At 42.0% G+C, this 24,666-nt stretch overlaps 1 protein-coding gene across 4 annotated transcripts in view; it reads right to left on the reverse strand.

Annotated features, from left to right (window-relative positions):
* The window catches only part of rabgap1 (RAB GTPase activating protein 1), a 205,337-nt gene that overhangs the window by 150,794 nt on the left and 29,877 nt on the right, over positions 1 to 24,666 (reverse strand). For 3 of the 4 annotated variants that reach the window (XM_085965697.1, XM_085965694.1, XM_085965695.1), the window contains exons 2-3: positions 19,084 to 19,284; positions 7,908 to 8,145 (exon numbers count right to left, since the gene is read on the reverse strand). In XM_085965697.1, coding sequence (XP_085821823.1) covers positions 7,908 to 8,145; positions 19,084 to 19,233 — 388 coding nt within the window. In that variant the 5' untranslated portion in view covers positions 19,234 to 19,284. The remainder of the gene's footprint in view (positions 1 to 7,907; positions 8,146 to 19,083; positions 19,285 to 24,666) is intronic. The other variant, XM_085965698.1, reaches the window with a different exon arrangement.

Genomic DNA, 24,666 nt, shown 5'->3' on the forward strand with positions numbered 1-24,666 from the left:
CCTTATTGTAGATTCTTTAAAATAATAAACCTGTGGAAAAAAAAATTCTAAATTGCACTAAAACACCACTTACCTGTAAAAATAAATACTTACGTGTACTTTTTACAAGCGTAAAGACCGGAGGCCTTTACACATGCGCAAATCCCCCAAAACAGAGGAAATCCAAGACGCACGCGCAGCCCCCTACAGCGCACGCGCTAGCCTCTTCACCTCTTGGGTTAGAGGAGAGGAAATGCCGGTTTTCAGCGCATGCGCTGTGCATGCTGAAAACCGGCATTTCCTCCGGCCAGACGCGTGAGTACCCCTTCCGTACTCATGCATTTGGGGAGGAATTACTGCCGCAATAATTTTAAACAAAAATTTTTTTTGAAAAAATATTAAAAGTTTTTTTTTTAAAAACAGGGCTAAAAATAAACTTACTTTTTTTTTTATAAAGTATTTTAAAATTATAAATATTTTTTTAAATTCTTATGCCTTACACCTGCATTTACCAGGCGTAAATTAGCCTTTGCCACCTTCCTTTTTACCCTTTCCACTGGGACATGGGTCCCATCCCGGTTAAGGTGGAGCCTGTCCCATCGGTATAGCTCCTTCCTGTCCCAGAACTGGTGCCAGTGTCCCATGAAAAGGAACTCCCTTCTTTCCCATACCAGCCCTTTAGCCACGCGTTCATTCTCCCGATCTGTCTGCTTCAATGCCAATTTGCACTTGGCTCGGGCAATAACCCAGAGATTACCCCCCCTTGAGGTCCTACTTTTTAATTTAGAGCACAACTCCTGAAACTCTTTCAGCAGGACCTCCTCCCTGTTCCTACCTATGTCATTTGTCCCAACATGGACCACGACAACTGGATTTACCCCCTTACTTTCCAAGTTCCTCTCCAGCCACTGTGAGATATCCCTTACCCTGGCACCGGGTAGGTAACACACCCTTCAGGATACTCGTTCTTGGCTGCAGAGGACGCTATCTATCCACCTAATTGTAGAGTCCCCTATTACTACCACATTTCTATTTTGCTCTTCCCCCCCCCCCCACACCACCCCTTGGACAGCCTTCTGAGCCAGCTGCCATGCAAGAGAAAAAAGGGAGAAAAGAAAAAAAAAAAACATATATAGGGGCCGAGGTTATGGTCTGAAATTGTTGAACTCCAGAAGGCTGTAAAGTGCATAATCAAAAGATGAGGTTCTGTTCCTCGAGCTTACGTTGAGCTTCGTTGAAACAGTGCAAGAGGCCGAGGACGGCGAGATCAGAGTGGGAGTGGAGCGGAGAATTAAAGTGACAGGAACTCGTGGTAACGCTTACGGACTGAACGGAGGTGTTCCGCAGTCACCCAATCTGCATTTGGTCTCCCTAAATGTAGAGGAGACCGCATCGTGAGCAGCGAATACAGTATACTAAATTGCAAGAAATACAAGTAAATCGCTGTTTCACCTGGGAGGATAGTTTGGGGCCATGAACAGTGGGAAGGGAAGAGGTAAAAGGGCAGGTTTTGCATCTCCTGCGCTTGCACGGGAAGCTGCTGGGCGAAGGGTAAAGGGTGTTGGAGGTGAAAGAGGAGTGGACCAGGGTGTCGTGGAGGGAGCACTCCCTTTAGAATGCTGAGGGGGGGGGGGGGGGGGGGGGGGGGGGGAAGATGGGCTTGGTGGTGGGATCACACTGGAGGTGGCGGAAATGGCGGAGGATGATCCGTTGACTGTGGAGGCTGGTGGGGTGAAAGGTGAGGACAAGCGGAACCCTATCGCGGTTCTGGAAGGGAGGGGAAGGGGTGAGAGCAGAAGTGTGGGAAATGGAACAGACACGGTCGAGGGCCATGTCAACCACGGTAGAGGGGAATGCTCAGTTGAGGAAAAAGGAAGACTAACGGAAGCATTAGTATGGAAGGTGGCATCATCAGAACAGATGCGGTGGAGACAGAGAAACTGGGAGAATGGAATAGAGTCCTTACAGGAAGCGGGGTGGGAACGAAAGAAAGACAGACTTGCATTTATATAGCACCTTTCACGACCACTGGACGTCTCAAAGCGCTTTATAGCCAATGAAGTACTTTTGGAGTGTAGTCACTGTTGTAATGTGGGATACGTGGCAGCCAATTCGCACACAGCAAGCTCCCACAAACAGCAATGTGATAAAGACCAGATCATCTGTTTTTGTTATGTCGATTGAGGGATAAATATTGGCCAGGACACCAGGGATAACTCTCCTGCTTTTCTTCAAAATAGTGCAGCACACCCTCAGCACTTCACTGGAGTGTCAGCCTAGATGAGGAAGTGTAGTCCAGTTAGCTGTGGGCTTATAGTGGATGTTTGTCGATAGCCTATCCCCAGAAATGAAGAGAGAAGTCGAGGAAGGGAAGGGAGGAGTCGGAGATGGACCATGTAAAGGTGAGGGAAGGGTGGAAATTGGAAGCAAAGTGAATGAAATTTTCTAGTTCAGGGAGAGAGCAGGAAATGGCACAGTCATCAATGTACTGGAAAAAGAGGTGAGGGAGGGGACCCGAGTAGGACTGTAACAAAGAATGTTCCACATCTCCCACGAAAAGGCAAGCATAGCTAGGGCCCATGCGGGTTCCCATAACAACACCTTTAATTTGGAGGAAGTGAGTGGAGTCAAAGGAGAAGTTGTTCAATGCGAGAACAAGTTCAGCCAGGTGGAGAAGGGTGGTGGTGGATGGGGACTGGTTGGGCCTCTGTTCAAGGAAGAAGTGGAGCGCCCTCAGGCCGTCCTGGTGGGGGATGGCGGTGTAGAGGGATTGGGTGTCCATAGTGAAAAGGAGACGGTTAGGGCCAGGTTCCAACCTGTCTCCGGTTAATCAGCTGAGGCCTGAATCAGAACATTGCAGTATAAGCTATAACAAAAGGATTTTATTTCCTATATCTACCTCCCTCTCCTCCATTAAGACCCTCCTTAAAACCCACCTCCTAATATCTCCTTACCTGGCTTAATGTTGACTTTTGTCTGATAACGCTTCTATGAAGCGCCTTGGGATGTTAAAGGTGCTATATAAATGCAAGTTGTTGTTGAAGCTATTCTGTGCACTTTTGCATTAGTGACAATTCCTGTGATGGTATCTAGTATTCCATTGTAATAATGAAACTCAAGAATGAGTTGCATTTAGCAGAAGCCTTGCTACTTCCTGACAGCAGCGTGTTAGTTTTTTTTCCAGTTTATCTTCAACTTCAATTTATTTTACATAGATATACTATCCTCATAACATAGATTTTCCATTAGAGTTATATTAATGTTTAACAGCTACTGATTCTCCATAATAAAGGCCGCAAATGATATTTTAATCTAATGTCCTGGAGTGAATTTCCATATAACATTTTCTTCCCTTTAAATGTAATTATTAGGAATGCCCATGTATCCTGCTCACATACCTACTGCAGATAGAACTGTGCTTCAAAAATAGTAAATATAGTGTTTGCATTGAATTTACAAGGCTCCAGCCAGCAGAGTGCAGTAAAGTAATACTAGACTAAATCACAAACACAAAGCGGTCATCAGGGAGGAATTGGAATGTGATAAAATAAACTTTTTTTTTTTTTTTTTAAACTACTATCATGTTCCTGCACCTTCTCTCCAAGATTTTCAGAGGAAAGGGGAAAAGTAGATCACGTTCCAATAAAATGCATGGAGCTGATCAGGCAACAATCACTCGGTAGATGTCTAAACAAAATGATGATTTAGTGCCAGTTACTGGTGAAGCAGATGCAATTTGGTGTTGTTGGCTCATTTCTATTGGGAACTGCATTAAGCCAGCCCAAGCTCATTTCACTTGGTACCCAGTATCATTACAGCCAGCAAATAGGGGAGACTTGCATCCCATCAGTTTCAGTTTGAACTTAAATTCCAAGAGTTAAAAGGTTGGGGTGGGGAGGAGAATCCTCAGTTCAGAAGAAGCAAGGGCCCAGTAGCTCTATGTACATCGCACTGTGGTCTTTACTGTTGAGCCAGATCCAGAGCAGGCAGGATCTGGCCCAGTGGGTGGGGGTGGTTTTTGGTGCCTAATAGAGGATGCATATAGCTGCTATTGGAACAAACATATAATGGTGTGAATAGATGATGGGGTAAGCAAATCTGTGGGTAAATTTAATGATAGAAAATTAAATAATTCACTTACGTATTTTAGAATTTTTTCGTATTATACTACAAAGGTAACAAAGGTCAGGATGGCCATTGAAACAACTTTTTTTTAATGGTTTAAGTTATTTCATTGGTTAGTTAGCTTTATTTAATCAGATCAGCGTTGTTCATTTAAGTAATTTCAGTGTTTTTAATAATTTCTTGAGCCAATCAAGTGCAACAGCCAATTATGTGACATTTCAATTGTGATGGACAACTTTCTCACACAGTATGGATGGGTGGTGAATATAAATATAATTTTCTGAATTTACTAATATTTGCTTTGAACCATGAAAGATTTCAACGTGCATGTACTACAAAAAAAGAGAGAATTTAAGAATGGATGTGGAGTCTGCAAGATAAATTCATTCTTCACAATAAACTTTATGCATGGGCATAGTTAATGGATTTTTTTGGGGGGGTGGGGAGATGAATATTCTGAAGGCTCCAATTCCATACTTCAGTTCTCTTGTCTCCTCTTTCTCCTGAAGAACAGGTGTATACTGCAACATGTCATGCTCAGGGTACGACACTGACCTAGTACAGTAAATAGCAGGCAACACGGATACAGAAAGGAAAGATCAACCTCCTTGACTTTGAGGAAATGCATTCTAATTAAACTGTGGAAATCCTGATGACATTATGTACATTTAACAATGTTCTACACAATAGACTGCTACTTAAGCTTTAAGCTGTGGCGATTCAATTAAAAAAATTAGAACTGGATAATGGGCAGAACAATAGAAAATGAAACTTTAAAAGAATACGGGGGAAAAATTCGGTATCGCCCCATTTGGGGCGCCATTATTGGCGGTGCGCAAAGTTTAGCGCCTGGCGCTAATTATCACCTCCGATGGCAAACTTGGCTTTTATCACCCCTGGAGGTGATTGGAACGCCAAATCAGGCGCTTCACACCTGTCTTAAGGAGCAAAGTCCGAGGAGTGAGGCGCTACCTCAGAGCGCTGGCAAAGCAAGGAAGCGCCTATCAAAATGAACCTGCAAAGTGCTGCTCAGTTCTCAAAACTCCTTCACACAGCGTTGACTCTCTCCAGAAGTCAGTCTCTCTCTCTCTCTCTATGCGTGGTGCAAAAATGTCACCGACAAAAAAAGGCAGGAAGCGGTCACCTTTAAATAGCGCTCCCCTAGTCCCTTTCTGACAGCATAATGCTCCCCTCAACCTGTCGTTGCTAGTGGCAGGCGGTAAGGCAAGGGGCGCCACTCAATATCCGGTCCGGGGCGCTGCGCACTCGAATGACGTCACAAACTGCTAGCACAGGAGATCGTGGCGGCAGTGTTTAGCGCCGCTGCAAAATGTCTAGTTAATTTCACGAGCGGCACAAACATCGCCGCGCCCGGCCTCTAGTTGCTTTGTGCCCAACTTGGCACCTTCTTAAGGCGCTAACGGGAGGTGCAACCAACTGAATTTTCCCCCCAATGTGTTAAGTACTGCACACAGGAAGAACAAAATGTGATACAAGTCTTCTATGAATGATGTCCAAATAGCTCAGGATAAAGTTGAGAGATATGGATGGTAGTAGTCTCAGTGCTAAACATGCTCAGAACACCAATCAACAAAGCAAGCAAAATACTGAACTACACGTCACTGGAAGTCATGCTTAAACTGTAGAGTGCTCTGGTCAAAACACACCTTAAATACTGATTCCAGTCCTGGTCATTGTGACACGAGGGCGTCAGGCATTGAAGTCTTGGAAGCAGTGCTAAGAAGAGTCATGAGCCTGATCCCCAAGCAGCAATTTTAATCTAACCCGCTCGTTGGGAATGGGTGCAATACTGGTTCGACACTCCGCCCGACTTTACTCTCCATTAAAGTCAATGGAGAGTAATATTGGGCGGGGTGTGAAACAGGCGTTCCATCCGATCCCGTGGGTTTCCCACCCAGCGAATTAGGTTAAAATTACTCCCGCTAGTGTCAGAGCACTCCATTATGAAGAAAATCCCACAATCAGTAATCTGGGCAACTCGAGAGCAAAGCCATTCACAGACTGTTGATCGATCTGTATGAACAATTTTACTCTCCATTAGAGTCAGCAAATTCTCTCTCATGGGAAGAGAGCCAAGGATGGATGGCCACTTGATTATGGTCAAAGTACTCGTGCTGCCTGGGTCATTATGGGACCATGGTGATTTTCACACTTTCCCACACCTTCCCAAGTTGTTGTTGTTTTTTTTTAGTTTTTTGTTTTTTTAAGTATCACTACGGCGTTAAAGTACTTCCGCTTAAGATCATCCACTGCATAAAGTTCAGTTTCATACTGACCTTCTCCTGCCTAGATCTTTATTTTTATTAAATAATTCTCAGTGAAATAATCTATCAAATTTTTCTAGCTTGGATTTCCAGACCCTCCCTTCTACTGTTTACCATCTCTCCAGCGCATTTTTACAGAATCTGCTTTTTCTACTCTTTGGCCTCGCTCCAACTTTCTAATCGTTTTTCCCAATGTCCTTTCTGCTCAGTTTTTATTGCTCCGTTTTGGCACACAGCCAAATCTTTTGTGTGCTGAGATAGTGTCTCTAAGCCATTGTCTCTCATCACCCCATTCCCCAAGATCAGTCTACCTCATCCCACTATTCCCCACACTGGGGCTCCAGGCTCAGTCAGTAGTCAACCCATCCATTCCCAACGTGGGTTTTTTTTATGCCACATTATTTCAATAATGCACCAATTTTATTTATCCTTCTACTTCTTTCTCCAACTTTTACTGCCCAAGATTGTCATCCACGTTACTCCTGCCCCCAGCCCCCCCTCTCCTCGCCACCCCCAGCCTCCACTCTACCCACCTCCTGACAGGTGGCAGGCCAAGCCTCTAGGACCGTCCTTTCCACCTGTTTGGCCTCTCCCTGGTCTTTTTCTATTAAGAAATGGTCATTTATTTAATCTTTTATATATATATTTTTAATTAATTTCCCATTCATCAATACTTTGCATATAATCAGCTTTAATCTCCAATTTAAAAAATACATTTAATATGCAACTTTAAGTTTTGAATTCATATCTGTTCATCTCAAATTACATTGGAATTAATGTTGAAATTATTTTACCATTTTAGTTACATTAGAGAACTGATCATTTCTATCAGCGCAACATTTCATTAATAATTTTCAGATTTTACTCAATCCAGTTAATATTTTCATATTTTGTAGATTCGGATTTAATAAAGCAATTCAAATTTTCATTTTTCTTTATTCTGGATCACATCTTTGATTCATTCTATGATTTTTAGAACTTTGAAAATTACAGGTATGTTGTCATTTGAGATTATACGGCAACATGGGAGCGTCACGGGCGCGTAATGCTGTTACCATTGGTGGACGACAACTACATCAACAAATCCAACAGGACATCAGCTACACATGAGCGACAGGCTATATCCTTGGATTCACCACGGGTAATGCCATGGGAGATCAACTAGTAAATACTGGCGTTACATCTGAAAACACAGCAATGCAATTAAACAAAATATTTACCATGAGGACATAAATAGGTGGAAGAAATGGCGAAAATGTACCAGAACAACTTTGCTGCACCACTGTAACTGACTATTCCAATACAAATAACTTTGGAACACTAAAATGCTATTTGATCTCAAAAACAGCAGTGTCTCTAAAATACCCACGGTAACATCCTTAGAGATAGAAACATTTAAGGTATTCACTATTATTCTTAAATAGAATAATTTAAGCTGCAAGAAAGATTATGAAAATTGTTCGTTTCTGCTACCCATTAGAATCACCGGCTTGTCAGCGGCTTTAGAAAGCCACTTACCTTCTTGTGTTGGTTTAATTGGTAGGCTCATATCTGGTTTCTGGGCCACCACCATTAATCCTGAATAAACAGGTGATGGAGTTAAGGAAATATCCTCAGTCAGTGACTCCTCACTTGTAGCAGAAGCTGGCATTGCTTCTGAAGGCTCTCTGGCAACCTGATGACCCTCCATTGAGGAATCCATTAATACATCCTCCAGTTCCTTCTGTAGTTGCTGCTCACTTCCATTTCCAACTATCTGCGAGCACACACAATGTAGATAAACTTTATTAACTGCATTATTACACTTCTCTTCACTAGATGCTATGAAGTGAGTTTTCCCATTAGTTAGGGTACACACAATGACACGTTAAAAATACTCAAGTACATTTAAATTTCACATTTTACTTCAGGAAACCACTTTATTTACTGTGAAATTGAAGTAAGTTGTCAGTTTCTTTCTGGCAATGCAGTAGGTCATTGTTTAAACCATCTTTATTTACATCTTTATAGTATTACACAGCAAACCTAGAAGCGCAAGGACAGCTCAAAATAAAATCCAGAAGAAGCGATGAGAATGACTGAAAATGAAAGGAACAAATGCTGGAAGGATGGTTTGCACACAAGTAAACGAGCAGCTAAAGTGTTACCACAAAACAAATACAACATTTAAGATTTATACATACCCATTATATAATCTCCTACAGTCAAACGCTTCTAGCGCTGTGGAATCTACAGCATTTACACAGCAAATGACATGAAATATTTGACAACTACCAAGAACCACCAGCTTAAGCTGAACAGGAAGGTACTGAGCTATTTCAGCAAGTAGGAGAAGCTGCAGGAAATCATAACGTGATAAGGAGGACTTTCAATTACCCAGAAATAAAATGTCAGACCAGAAATAACAAGACGGGGGAAAGCACAAGCAATTTCATTGAGACAGTCAGTAGTACCCAGAGCAGTTTCTGTATTTATTATTCATCAAAACTGATTAATAACCTAGAATAGAGAGAACACCCGAGCCTAGAAATTATTTTAAAGCTTTTGTGGAATTGGGTCACATTGTTGGTGCAGCAGGACTTCTCCTGCCCTCGACCCTGGCAGATTTCTGGTCTCGGGGTCATTTCCACAATTTTGGCAGTCACCGTGCAGCCCGTATAAATTCACTAAATCAACAATGCATTAAAATCAGTATGTAGGTCACGTTCCACTGAAAACTCCCATGTAAACATTTCCTATGGGAATCCCTTGTTAACATGTCCACAGTTACTGTTAATTTTTCATCATGACACCTGTAGGTAGCACTGTAATCAGACACTCGGGCCGGAAATTTTCCTGCTCGTGTGCGCCCTCCTACAATATTCCATCCATTTACTTTAATGGTCGGGGGGGGGGGAAATAAATAAAACACAGAAAAGTCCCAATCTGACCATTAGATTTTGATCTGAATGTCACAATTGCCTGATGATCTGTTCCTATAGCTTCTATACAACTGCATTTTCTTCTCAACTTTTTTTTTTTTACATTTTTAAAATATTTTACTGTTTACATTGTAAACTGCAATCTTCACTTTTGTGTTTGAATTAGTTGAAGGTTTTGTTTTTCTCCTGTCACCTGCCATCACTAATGGGCCACGGCTCCAAACTGTCAATGGCTGCCATTTGGATTATGAAGGAGAAAAAGTATATATTTTTAATTTCATTAATATATCTACAGGCAGGTTTAATTTTCTTTGCTTTTTAAAGTTTTAAATTGGATTGCTTTTTCCATTTCCTTCTATTTCCCCAGCCGTCTCGTCTCCTCCCCTCCCTCTCTCCCAACCCCACAATCTCCAGTGGCTCTGCAGCCTCTGCCTGCCTTAATGCTACTTTGCTCTGCAACCTCTCCATCCTGCTCCTGCCCTCTCTTCAACTGCTGCCACCCTAAATCTGATGATCTTCGCTGCCTATAGCAAGGCACCACCAGAGTCCTGAAGTCGCTTCTTTGGCTCAAACTTTCAATGTAGTTAAAGCCATGAACCTCCTCCCCCACCCCAAGCACGTCGTTCTTCACTTCCTCTACCCCCCCAACCAATTCCTGCCTTCCCCTACTGCTCCTGGCCATGTTCTGCTACATGGATAACATGTTACTTATTCAATAGCATAGTCAGATATAAATAATTCTGAAGTTCAAAAGATAATGCCACGTCGCTCAGAGGAGTTATTTTAAATATAACAGAGCAACATCTCCGGTAGCTATGATCTGCTGCTCTGCAGCCTCGGTTCCTCTTCAATTTCCACTGTCCTAGACCAAACCATCGCTGGCATCTTGATGTCCAGAGATGCAATCTTTCCTTGTGCATCACTAAATACAACTGTTTGCATTTGAAGTGAATGAAGCAACTACATAACTCCTGATGAATGCCATTTCACAAGCAAAGATTAGTAACTCAGCAGAAGAGACACCTGGGTGAAGAGAAGATGGAGAGATCGATCACACCAACAGGAAAAAAAGCAGACTAACGGGACTAAGAAACAGATGATGAATGGGAGAGCGCTGATCCTCTAACTCAACATGAGTTAATGCCACAGGACAGCCAGTAATTTAACATTTTTCTGACTGCGGAGTCCAAGCCTATGCAATTCATTTGTATGTGCTTTTGGGTCATTTAAAATTAATGTTGCTTTAGCATTGTCCATAGCAGCACTGGACGGCAGGAATGAATGGGCACCCCTTGCGCCCAGCGTTGCAATAGCACACATGTTGGAAAACAGACATTTGTCATTTGCAAATTATGGCCCAGAAATTCGGTTCTCCACGGGTGAGTACGCACGGGGTACTCACCTGTAAGCCCGATGGAAGTGCCGGTTTTCTGCATGTACTGCGCATGCGCGGGAAGCCGGCACATCCGTTCCCCTGAACAAAGGGGTTCAGAGGTCGAACGCGCGCGCAGGAGGCGCTGCGCGTGCGCATCAAACTTACGTTTTTTTTTCAGGTTTTCCCGGGATCGTAAGCCTGCAGGATTTAGAAATGTAAAAAGCAGGCGTAAGGCCTGCTTTTTACAAGGTAAATGGTGAATTAATTAAAATTAAAACATTTTTTCCACAGGTTTATTATTTTTAAATATTTTAAAGGTAAGTTTATTTTTAGCCCCGTTAGAATATAATTTTTTTTTCAAAAATTTAGATTATTGTTTAATAGTTATTTCATGTAATTTATAGTTTATTTTAAAAATGTGATTTAAAAAAAAAAATTATTTGAATGTTTATTGCTATTTTGGGGCCTTTGGGAATTTGGGAATTTTGACAGCTCTTCCTGTCAATCTTATGAATGGAGCATTCCCTGCTCCAACTGGCTGCCTATGGCCCACGTGATCCCAGGGGACGCATCGAACTCACTGTGCCCCTGGGACATGCAAGCACTGCGCGCCGGCAGCTGGGCCAGGCCCCGGATCGGAATCCCATGGGGCCCTACAGCTCAACGGCCGGCGCGCAAGGTAAGTGCAGATCGGGGGCTTACACCCACGGGAAGCCCCCGACCCGAATTTCTGGGCCATTATATTATGGGCGGACATATTGTGCCTCCCCTGTAAATTCGGATAGGAGATCCCAGAAGTGGTGGGGGTGAGCAGGAAGCTAGATTAGCTCCTGCATCATTTCACAACCAGGGAGTTGGCGCAACTCAAGCCAGCAATCTATGTTTTGGGCTCCAGTGACTATTGTATTAAATGCCAAGACCAAAGAGTGAAGAACTTTAAAAGGGCAAACTTGAGCTAAATAAAAAGGTTTATGGGAGAAGTGGGAGCAAATCTAGAAAATAAACCAATTTTTCTTCTGTAAAGACCATTTTAAAAGGATATGATGATATCTCAATATTCTGTAGTTTTACTTGATTACTTTCGAGGACCTGGAGCTTATGCAATGTCTCCTCTCAAGAGATTAAGTAAGTGAGGTAGAGCCCTTGATGCAGTAGACTGTACATGGTCTATGGAAGAAGCGATGTGGAATAAGACAATGCCATTCAGCTCATGTTTTATGCTCTTGAACTCAATGAGGCACAGATACATTTAAGGGTAAGCTAGATAAGCACAAGGGTGACAGGAATAGAAGGATCTGCTGACAGGGTTAGATGAAGTAGAGCATGAGGATGTTCGTGTAGAGCATAAAAACACCGGCACAGACCAGTTGGGCCAAATGGCCTGTTTATGTGCTGCAAATTCTACGCAATTCTCTGTAAAGAGAGTCAAATTGGCCCATAATGCGCTGCAGGACAGGCAAACCCATCAGCATACAAGAGACAATTAAGGGTGCGATGCAGGGACAGCTGCACAATACACCAGCTTTAAAGGGTGTTTACTTAAAATTTCAACAGTGACTGTCTGCACTTCCTCCAGCATACAACAGCTCCTAAACTGGTTTATTAAGTTTTTAAAGATTACTTTCTATAAAAGCCAACATCTCCTAATCCTAGTAAAACTCCTACATAAAAATAAATTGCAGCAAGTCGATCCCTAAAACACTGGACTTGCTGTGTGCAAACAAGATCACAGGCATGTTAAAATCTACAGGAATTTGTAAACTAGCAATGGCAGAACAATTTCAAAGTACTGCTCACTAATGTTAAACCAGACATTGAACTTCTAGATCATCAACATTAGAACACATTTCAAGCCAACATTTTCAATTCACAATTTTCTAAACTTATATCTGGAGGAGGGTTTTTGCTAAAACTACTTGGTGACACGGTTAGCGTACTGTGTGCACTGTAACTCAATCCCAAAATAAATCGAGCACTTTTCGCTCCGTCTGCATAATAGGTACCAATGCTGATATGAACTTCAGCAAACTGATGCGCCATAATGAACTATATCAGAGCGTCAAAACCACCATCATCTGCAATTACTGACATCATTAGCTGCGTTCCTTCATACTTTAATAAAATGTGTAGCATTAATGTGGCCTAAATGCAGCATCAATAAGATGCATGATGGGAAAGTTCACAAGTCATTTATTCTCACCGTCTCTCGTGATTACTTTCCAAGCACCAATCCCAGTACATACACTTTGGTGCATCAATCGCTCCCTCAGTTTATCTTATTATTCAGTCATATTAAGAAATCAAAACTAGTCACACCCTAACTTGTAACTTGCCTCAACCCGTCGTCCTGTGTTCATTCCCCACCCCCCCTTACATTAAACCAGTTCAGATGAACTGAAAATGTATTCATTGAAACACCCTTCATATATGCTGTGAAATGGTTCGGTTTTAAAATCTACAGCATGCATGCAAGTAATTTGGCAAGAGCTAGACAAACAAAGGAACCAGAAAAACAGGGCCAGCAGAACTGGAGAGAAAGCAATCTTGGATCAACAAACAAGTGTCCCTAATCTCACAATTGCTCCAACCAGAACAGACTGCTATTTAGCACTAAACTTTATAGTAAATTAGATTCAGAAAATCATGGTACACAAGTTGTACCCCCAGTTTCAAGATCATAAAAAGTTGTACCAAGGTGTGACCCCACACTGGATTTTATAACAACAAGTATTTATATAGCGCCTTTAACGTAGTAATACGTCCCAAGCCGCTGCACAGGAGTATTTTAAGACAAAAAAGTTGACACCGATCCACATAAGGATAAATTAGGGCAGATGACCAAAAGCTTGGTCAAAGAGGTAGGTTTGAAGGAGTGTCTTAAAAGGAGGAAAGAAAAGGTAGCGAGGCAGAGAATTCCAGAGCTTAGGGCCACGGCAACAGAAGGCACGGCCACCAAAGGTTGAGCGATTATAATCAGGGTTGCTCAAGAGGGCAGAATTAGAGGAGCGCAGATATCTTTGGGGGGGGGGGGGGGGGGGGTGTTCTGGGGCTGAAGGAGATTACGAGATAGGAAGAGGCGAGGCCATGGAGGGATTTGAAAACAAGGATGAGAATTTTGAAATCGAGGCGCTGCTTAACCAGGAGCCAATGTAGGTCAGCGAGCACAGGGGTGATGGGCGAACGGGACTTGGTGAGAGTTAGGACATGGGCAGCCGAGTTTTGGATGACCTCAGGGTTACATAGGATGGAATGTGGGAGGCCAGCCAGGAATGCATTGGAATAATCAAGTCTAGAGGTAACAAAGGCATGGATGAGGGTTTCAGCAGATAAACTGAGGCAAGGGCGGAGACGGGCGATGTTACGGAGGTGGAAGTAGGCAGTCTTTGTTATGCTGCGGATATGTGGTCAGAAGCTCACTTCAAGGTCAAATGCTTGAAACATTCAGTGTTATGGTCAGTGACAATCTGCTAGACAACCTACTGCTGGTGATTATTTGTCAAGCTATTAACAACATCTCCAGTAATAATCATAGAGTTCCACATATTGTTTTGCATCTCACCCATCCATCTGTCTGTGTCAAGCTCCACCGACTCATACCAGGCTTTTTGTCCCAGTTTTCAAATCCCTTCACGACCTTACTCCATGTTATCCAAGTTACTTTTCTCCACTTGCTGCTCCTTCAATTCCAAATTACTGATCATTTTTCCCACTACACAATTTAAGACTGAATTTTTTTTACTAAACCCTTGCTCCCAAAACCACTTCCTTCCTTTAAAAGCCTCTTAAAAGCCACATTTCTGATTATGCCTTTGCTTCTTTCCTGTCTCTTGTTTGGCATCCTTATCTACACCTTGCAAAGCACTCGGATGTTCTTGTACGAGGGCACTACACCAGTGCTTTTTCTGAAGTGCTCTCATTCAGAAGTATTCTTGGATCACAATTTTTATTTTAGATTTCATAACTACACATCAATAAATAAAACAAATAGTGTTAAAGATAAAGTCTATCATTCAATTACCACGTTGCTCAACATCCTGCTTGTGCAATTCAAGATCCTCTCTTAAATGTTTGCTTCTGAAGCCACTCGTTAGTGATGTTTGCTTGAATATTTAGATACCGAGCCTACAGTCCCATATTCTCGATACTCTAGGAAAAAGTTTCTGAAAACTCCCAAATATTGCAAAGTGTATGCAGTTCTTTAGCAGGTATGACTCCAGTCTCATAAATTACGTTATTTAGTACTTCAGAAGCTAAACACTAAAACTTCTAAACTTTGCAGTTAATAAGTCCCAAATTCCCACTTTATCATCCAACCACAGAATAGCTGATCCATTGCAGCATTTGCAGAAAAATCTAGTAGTATGCTTTTTATCTTTCCTGGTAAAGCTTTAAGTTCAATGTGCCAAAAGCAGAATTTTTGTCCTGTGTCAAATAAGGGAGCATTCCTGTATTTTACGTTAGACATTTTGAAACAACTACATACAAGATGGAAGCTGACTTAGCTTTGAACAAACTTCAAATTGGAGGCTCAAGCTCAAGAAAGACTGAAGAAGATATTGAAGTTTGGTGGGTCCTAGGTAGTAATCAGGTTATTGGTCCTTTGAAGGTTAAATATGTGGACTTCACTCAAGCCAATCAGATATAGGAACCATTCCAATTGTTGGCAAGCGTGCAAGCCTACACGTACCTTAAATCGGCTGGACCAACAACAACATCTTGTTGTACATTGTTTAAACATAGAAACATAGAAGATAGGAGCAGGAGTAGGCCTCGAGCCTGCTCCGCCATTCAATGAGATCATGGCTGATCATCCAAATTCAGTACCCTGTCCCTGCCTTCTCCCCATATCCCTTGATCCCTTTAGCCTCAAGAAACATATCCAACTCTTTCTTGAATATATTTAATGAACTGGCCTCCACCGCCCTCTGTGGCAGAGAATTCCACAGGTTCACCACTCTCTGGGTGAAGAAATTCCTCCTCATTTCTGTCCTAAATGGCTTACCCCTTATCCTTTGACTATGACCCCTGGTTCTGGACTCCCCGGCCATCAGAAACATCCTTTCTGCATCTAGTCTGTCCAGACCTGACAGAATTTTATAAGTTTCGATGAGATCCCCTCTCAATCTTCTAAACTCCAGTGAGTAGAAGCCCAATCGACAATCCCTCCTCGTACGTCATTCCTGCCATCCCAGGTATCAGCCTGGTGAAGCATAAACTGGAATGTGGGAACTTGACAAGATTTTTATTTATTTATTTATTTTTTTAATTCATTCTCGGGGTGTGGGTGTCGCTGGCATGGCCTGGATTTACTGCCCATCCCTAGTTGCTATGACGGTAGTGGTGAGCCGCCGCCTTCAACTGCTGCAGTCTGTGTGGTGAAGGTTCTGCCACAATGTTGTAGTGATGTAGCAGAGTGGCTTGCTCAGCCACTTCAGAGGGAGGTTATGAGTCAATCACGATGTGGGACTGGAGTCACGTATAGGCCAGATCGGGCAAAGACAGCATGTTTGCTTCCCTAAAAGGACATTAGTGAACCAGCTGGGTTTTGAACGACAGATTCAGAGTCACTTTTACTGAGAGCAGCTTTTTATTTAAACTGAATTCAAATTCTCAACTGTCATGGTGGGATTTGAACTCACATCCTCCATTAACATTCTCAGGATTAGTTAGGCCTCAGGATTCCTAGCCCAGTAATATAACAACTATCCTACCATAGCTGTTGTGCGGTTTCAACGACCAGCAAATATCTATCAAACTGACTAGGAGAGGTATCGAAAACGACAAAGATTTTACACCATGTCTTTTCTCGTCTTGGAAATCTACACATTATATACATCAAATATTCCACTGCTAGTGCCTTGATGTGTCTAATCTTAATTATAAATAACCTTGACTAGGAAATTTAGCCTTGCATATTGATCCAATGTCGTGATATTTCAGAACAAAGATGTATAATGAATATATATATCTTATGTAGATTCTGGTGCAATATACAGTATATGGTTAGGAGTTCACAGTCACATGGCACACTATCCCACTCACATGCAAGACCAGTGGTTTCAATTCATGGGAAACTTGGTACAGGAAACTCTTTCGTATCCGGCACCGACGGGACCGGGATGGTGCCGGTTGATTAAAAATTCTGGATAATAGAGAAGTATATCTACCGAGGCTATTTTTAACAAACAAAAATTTAAAAAATCAAGAAATGTGCAGTATAATTGGGTACTCACCTACAGAATGTTGTGTTAAATGGACTCGGAAACATTTCCGGTTATTGAGACATTCGGATCAGAAGAGACTTCCGACAGCGCCAAGAAGCCGAGTAGTGGCAGTTTGGAGAACTACCCTCACTGACTAACTCGGCCACCGCGGGAGACTCGGACTCGGCAACATTTCCGGTTATTGAGGTATTGTTTTTGGAGTATGAATTTTGCCGATTAGAGAATTCCGGATATTTAGGTGCCGTTTAAACGAGAGTTTCTTGTACACTTATGGATATTTGCCTCTTTGCCTCGAGATAGATTAACAGCTGATGCCAAGATCTAAAAATGCTGTGGACGGTCAATTTTTAAACACAGAATTTATAGATAGATAATTTTTTTGGCAGGCTGATTCAGGTATTTAATAATCATCGTTTGAGCTGATCACTCCAATGACATGACCACCAGGTAAAACTAAAATGTTCCAGTATTACAAGGCTTCAGTATTAAATTTTTGCTTAATATTAGGGTCGGTTTCAAAGTTGTGGTATGCGAGTTGATTTTTTTTTTTTTTTTTAAATAAGACTGATCCAGAAAGTGCAGGATTATCTGGAGCTACCAGCATTCAACAGGTAGAAATCCCAAAGCTGAGGAATTAATGGTAGGTGAAGCTCCAAAAGAAAAAACCTATATTAAATCTGAAATGGGAGGAAGATAGTGAATTCTAAAGCTGCATCTTTCCGTTACAAATACACAATATTATGCCTAATGATGGGATGAATATTGCAATTAGATTTACGCCGCTAATCACTTAGCACTAAGATGTTTGTAACTTGTGCAATACGAGTAGAGTATCAATAACACATGTATTACAGGCAGATTATCAGAGAGTCAACATTGTACGCACCCAACTTCAGAGACAATTCTCAGCACCACTGTACAGTACAAGCACCAATATAGTAGCAAAATATTTAATATGTAGAAAAAAAGATACGATACGCAACATATCTTTCACAATTTGATAACTGATAATTGTTAACTGAACCTATTCACTCTTAAAAATATTTGAAACAAAAAGATGTTAATTACCAGCTCCAAGAGACAAAAACAGTTGTGCTTTCGAGGTTTCAGTTACTGTATCAGCAGGAGATTGACTCATTTTTAAATAAAAATTAGCTGCTGCTGAATGGAAAAGTCCAATATAGAATGTCCATAGTATTTCTGCATATCCAGTGCAACTGAATAATATTTTTTAAAACATGTTCCATATTCTATAAGGTGAAGAATGGGGATTGGGTGGGGGGGGGGGGGGGGGGGGAGAAGGGGAGTGAAGTACCTGTAATAGGATTCTTATACGTTTATACCACAAGCACCATAATGCAAGCTGTTGCATATTAATTTGTTTCACTGATCTTTCAGAATTTTGATAAAAATAGACCTGTTTCTATTAGTCTATTGTTCATGTATATCGAAAATAGTTAATTCAATGCAGACAAACGTGTATGCTGCTCGACCAGTACTCTTCCTAGTGCTTTAAAAAATACAGTGAATGCCGTATCTCACCCACTAGAAGGTGTTAAACAGGAAAAGAGCTCAACTTGCGCTTTCTTCCCCTTTTGACCACCGAGAGATCTAAAGTTCATTCAAGAATATTCTCATTCTATACCTGAAACAGGGAAATATTCTGTCACTTCTACATGGGACATCCTCCACACACTGGAATGCTCCATGATACAGTGGCATTACCAGGTATGAAAGGCCGCCCACGTGACCCTTTCTAGTCTGTGCTCTATAAAAGGAAAGCTACATCCCAAGGCATTGAGATTTGAATCTGCTCTACTCTTCTGTTGGCAACTAACATTTGACAAGTGAGTTTAAGCTAAAGACCTTGCACAGTTCATTTGTTTTAGGATAATTTACCTCAGATTTGATTAAAATCTTCTAGAACTTTTATTTACTAAAACAATTTGCTTAGTTTTTCCTACACTAAAAGCAACTTTAATTATAGTTTGTCCTGTGGTATAAAGTAGAATACATGAGGAACAGTGGCATACAAAAAACTTTATTCTACTGATAAACATAATGCACTTGTGACCATCAATAGTGTGTCACAAGATCTTCCCCTTATGTATAGCCACTGCTTCCCAGTGTATATCCTCAAGTTATTAAAGGTTGAAACACTGGCACCTTCTTACCTTAAGTCCTGTTTTCTCATCATCACTACCATTATTGGTAGAAGGCGTGTCATCACCATGGCGGGAAACCAGGACAAAATCCTCACTGTTTAGAGTGGATACCGAGTCTGAAGAAACACTAACTTTTCCAACTGAAGCCTTGTCATCCATGGCTGCTAAAGCAAAGGCAGCTCATGAATGAGGTATAAAACTTAAAAGTACCTGGAAAATAAAATCAAACACTGATTTAAGGGTATATTATTCATTAAAACTACTATCCTATATGCTTATCTCTCTTTACTAAACACACGACTAAACAATGGAAATAAATCACCAAAATTTTCATTGGCCAGTAGGCTATGCCAAATGTTCTGAGATGCCAGATATAATGTCATGGAGCTTTATACATTGTACCTTTTAGGTAACGTGGCCAATAGGCAGCAGATACAATTCAATGTGGACAATTGTAAAATAATTAGCATGTAACTAAGAGAGTATACATTAAATGGAACTGTGGTACAGCATGCGCATCAGGAGTTTATGATAAAAAGAAAATGTATGTAACACTAAAGCGTCTCTAGATTTGTAGTCTATGCCTGTTAATAGAACGGAGTCATTTATTTGCTTTTTTTTTTAAAACTGCAGCTCTGCAGAGTGTATTGATGCGGTTTAAAAAAGGCAAATAAGGCAAGAGATTGCATTAGTGGAGGAAGAGTGCAAATCTATAGAAGTTGCATTGTTGCTGTATGATCATTGGGCAGACCCCATCAGGAGCATGAAGTATATACTTCTGCTTATCATAGGAAAAGTATTATTCCTTGAGGGAGTATAGAGATGAACAACAACGACTGCTTCAGATATTAGGAATTTAAGTTATAGGCAAAGGTTAAGGACAGTGGCCACAATTCCTGTTGAAATGAGACTTCAAAGTGATCTAATTGTGGTTTTCAAGATTATGAAAGAAATTGGCAAAATTGATCCATGCAAATAATCCAGCTTATAAACCGATGTGGTCCCTGGTATTTGAGCCCTTTACCACAAGTTTAAAAATTAGTAAATCCGACTAAGGGACATGCAGTGCAATTTTTTCACCTAAAGGGTAATATGAATTGTAAAATAGGTCAGAGAAAGCTGTTGAAGCAGAGAGTATAAAGGATTTCCAGAGAAAACTGGGAGAGAGAGAAGGGATTGAGGGATAGTGAAAAGGTGGGTAAATGGGGCTGGTGTAGCAAAAGGGAACAGGCCCGTTTGTCCAAAATCATTCTGCTTTTACATTAGCGGTGTCTACCCACTGCCTACAAATAGTTCAAATTCATGAAAGGTTTCACTTCTGAAGATTTTGGTGGTATTTACTAAGTGTGTGTGTCAAGGGTTATCGTACATGTTCTAACCACCAGGATTTTACACTCCCAAACTGTCAGTCAGTCATTAACCATCTGACTCATGGACTGTTTCTACTATGCCACTAAACATGGATTACAGATGGTAACAGCCCTCTGCACTTTTAAAACAATTTCAGATGATCTACCTCATTGAGATATATACACATTGTCAGAGCACTGAGCTTGTATACAAGTGTGTATGTATAATATATATATATCCAGGCCTCTGACTAGTCCAGAAATATAACCACGACACTACCGTGCCCAGTCAACCTTGTACTGTATACAGTATTAATCTACATGTGACTAACTTGCTTAAAACGGTTGTAGAGGGGGTGAATAACCACATTGTATTATAGTATACAACACAGTAGTTTGTTGGAATTTGCCAATTAGTTCTCACTTTAGGAAACCAACAACCCCAGGTTCCAATACAAAACTAAACACAAAATCACCTCACTATCTCACATACATCTCTCTTGTTTAGTCACTGCATACACAAATACCTGTAAAATGCACTGAATTCATAAAAGTTTGGGGAAATTTACACACGGGGATTGAAATGTATGTCAAGACTCAACAGTTCAGAACCTCAACGATCAAACTCGGATATAAAAAAATGAATTTGCATTTATACAGTGTCTTATTTCATGCCCTCAGGACATCCCAAAATGCTTCACAACTGATAATTACTTTTGATGTGTAGTCACTGTCGTTATGTACGCAACTGCAGCAGCCAATCTGCATACAGTAAGGTATCGCAAACAGCCAAGGTGATGAGTCACTAGCTAATTCTTGTTGGTAATTATGCCTCTGTGAATGGCCTAGAGGCGTTTTCTATTTTAAAGGTGCTTTATAAATGCAAATTGTTATTATCTAAGAGATCAGTTTTGGCCAGGACAGTATCACTGAATCTTTTACACCCACACTGACAGGCACGCAAGGCCTCGGTTCAATGTTTCATCTGAAAGATGGCACCTCTAACAATGCCACATTCTCTCAGTACTGCACAGAAATGTCAGCCCACATTCTGTGTTCTTGATCCCATAATCCTGCTGACTCCCATAATCCTTCTGACTCAGGGAAGCAGGTTACCAAACTCACATCCTTGTATATGGCGAGGTCAGCTCTACAAAGTAGAAAGGTTTACAGTGGTGTTAGAATGCTCGATTTTACTTGCAAATTAAATTTACCAATGCTCTGGCCAACACTGTCAAGTCACTTAGAAAAGGCCCTTGAAAATGCTGTGGTCCTGAGCTCTCATTAACTGGTATTCGATAACAAATTGCTGTTTTTTTTTTTTAACCCCTTAAGGGAGTCATAGAGTTATACAGCACAGAAAGAGGCCCTTCGGCCCATCGTGTCCGCGCCATCCATCAAGCCCTGTCTAATCTAATCCCATTTTCCAGCATTTGGTCCATAGCCTTGTATGCAATGGCATTTCAAGTGCTCATCCAAATGCTTCTTGAATGTTGAGGGTTCCTGCCTCTACCACCCTTTCAGGCAGTGAGTTCCAGCTTCCAACCACCCTCTGGGTGAAAAAGTTCCTCCTCAAATCCCCTCTAAACCTCCTGCCCCTTACCTTGAATCTATGCCCCCTTGTTATTGACCCCCCTACTAAGGGGAAAAGTTCCTCTTTATCTACCCTATCCATGCCCCTCATCATTTTGTACACCTCAATCAGGTCCCCCCTCAGCCTTCTTTGCTCCAAGGAAAACAACCCCAGCCTGTTTAGTCTTTCTTCATAGCAGAGGCGCTCCATCCCAGGTAACATCCTGGTGAATCTTCTCTGCACCCTCTCCAAAGCAATCACATCCTTCCTATAGTGAGGCGACCAGAACTGCACACAGTACTCCAGCTGTGGCCTTACCAGCGTTTTGTACAGCTCCATCATAACCTCCCTGCTCTTATATTCTATGCCTCGGCTAATGAAGGCAAGTATCCCATATGCCTTTTTAACCACCTTATCTACCTGATCCGCTGCCTTCAGGGATCTATGTACATGTACACCAAGGTCCCTCTGACCCTCTGTGCTTCCTAGGGCCCTACCACTCATTGTGTATTCCCTTGCCTTATTTGTCCGTCCAAAATGCATCACCTCGCACTTTTCAGGGTTAAATTCCATTTGCCACTTTTCCGCCCATCTGACCAACCCGTTAATATCGTCCTGTAGCCCGAGGCTTTCCTCCTCGCAATTTACCACCCCACCAATTTTCGTGTCATCTGCGAACTTACTGATCATACCTTTTACATTCTCATCCAAATCATTTATGTAGATCACAAACAGCAAGGGACCCAGCACCGATCCCTGAGGTACCCCACTGGACACAGGCTTCCAGTCACAAAAGCAACCTTCGACCATCACCCTCTGCCTCCTGCCACTCAGCCAGTTTAGGATCCAACGTGCCAAGGCACCCTGGATCCCATGGGCTCTTACCTTCTTGACCAGTCTCCTATGCGGGACTTTGTCAAAAGCCTTACTGAAGTCCATGTATACCACATCCACAGCATTTCCCTCATCCACACACCTAGTCGCCCCCTCGAAAAATTCAATCAGATTGGTCAGACATGATTTACCCTTGACAAAGCCATGCTGACTATCCCCGATTAATCCTTGCCTCTCCAAGTGGAGACTAATTTTGTCCCTCAGAATTTTTTCCAATAATTTCCCTACCACATGTTAGGCTCACTGGCCTGTAATTCCCTGGTTTATCCCTGCTACCCTTCTTGAATAATGGTACTACGTTAGCTGTTCTCCAGTCCTCTGGTACATCCCCTGTGGCCAGAGAGGTTCTGAAAATTTGTGTCAGAGCCCCTGCAATCTCCTCCTTTCCCTCACACAGCAGCCTGGGATACATCTCGTCCAGGCCTGGGGATTTATCCACTTTTTGGCCTGCTAAAACCGCTAGTACCTCCTCCCTCTCGATGCTAATATGTTCAAGTATATCACAGTCCCCTTGCCCGATTTCTATGTCTACATCGTCTTCCTCCAGTGAACACAGATGCAAAAAATTCATTTAAAACCCCGCCTACATCATCTGGCTCTACACAGATTGCCACTTTAGTCCCTAATGGGCCCTACCCTTTCCCTGGTTATTCTCTTGCCCTTAATATACTTATAAAACATCTTAGGATTTTCCTTTATTTTGCTCGCCAGTGTTATTTCATGGCCCCTCCTCGCTCTCCTAATTTCTTTTTTAAGTATGCCCCTGCACTTTTTATACTCCTCTAGGGCTTCCTCCGTCTTTAGTCTTTTGTAACTGCCAAAAGCCCCCCTTTTTTTCCCTAATGCATTTTTGTATATCCCTTGTCATCCAAGGTTCCCTTTGCTTGTTGGTACCGCCCTTGACCTTTACGGGAACATGTTGGCGTTGTACTCTCTCTATTTCCCTTCTGAAAGTCTCCCACTGCTTTGATGTGGATTTTCCTATAAGTAGCTGCTCCCAGTCCACTTTGGCCAGATCCTGCCTTATCATATTAAAATCGGCCTTCCCCCAATTTAGAACCCTTATTTCCAGGCCGTCTTTGTCTTTTTCCATGACCACCTTAAATCTCACCGATTTATGGTCACTGTCGCCAAAATGCTCTCCTACTGACACTTCCACCACTTGCCCGGCTACATTCCCTAGAATTAGGTCCAGTACCGCCCCCTCTCTTGTAGGACTTTCTACACGCTGGCTCAAAAAGCTCTCCTGGATGCACTAAGAATTCTGCACCCTCTAAGCCTTTCACACTCTGACTATCCCAATCAATATTGGGGAAGTTGAAATCCCCCACTATTATTACCCTATTATTTTCGCACTTTTCTGAGATTTGCCTACATATCTGTTCCTCTATCTCCCCCTGACTGTTTGGGGGCCTATAGTACACTCCCAGCAAAGTGCTTGCCCCCTTTTTGTTTTTAAGTTCTACCCATATGGCCTCATTAGAGGAACCCGCTAATATATCATCCCTCCTTACAGCAGTAATTGACTCCTTAATTAATATTGCAACACCCCCTCCCCTTTTACACCCCCCTCTGTCTCGCCTGAAGATTCTATACCCCGGAATATTGAGCTGCCAGTCCTGACCCTCCCTCAACCATGTCTCCGTGATAGCAACAATATCGTACTCCCATGTGTTCAGCAACAACTTCAGTTCATCCACCTTATTTGCAAGACTCCTTGCATTAAAATAAATGCCTTCCAGCCTTGCCATATTCCCTTTTGCCTTCACATATTTG

This window comes from Somniosus microcephalus, chromosome 23, assembly GCF_052327205.1.
Source record: "Somniosus microcephalus isolate GS21.2 chromosome 23, FLI_Smic_1.0, whole genome shotgun sequence".
NCBI lineage: Eukaryota > Metazoa > Chordata > Chondrichthyes > Squaliformes > Somniosidae > Somniosus > Somniosus microcephalus.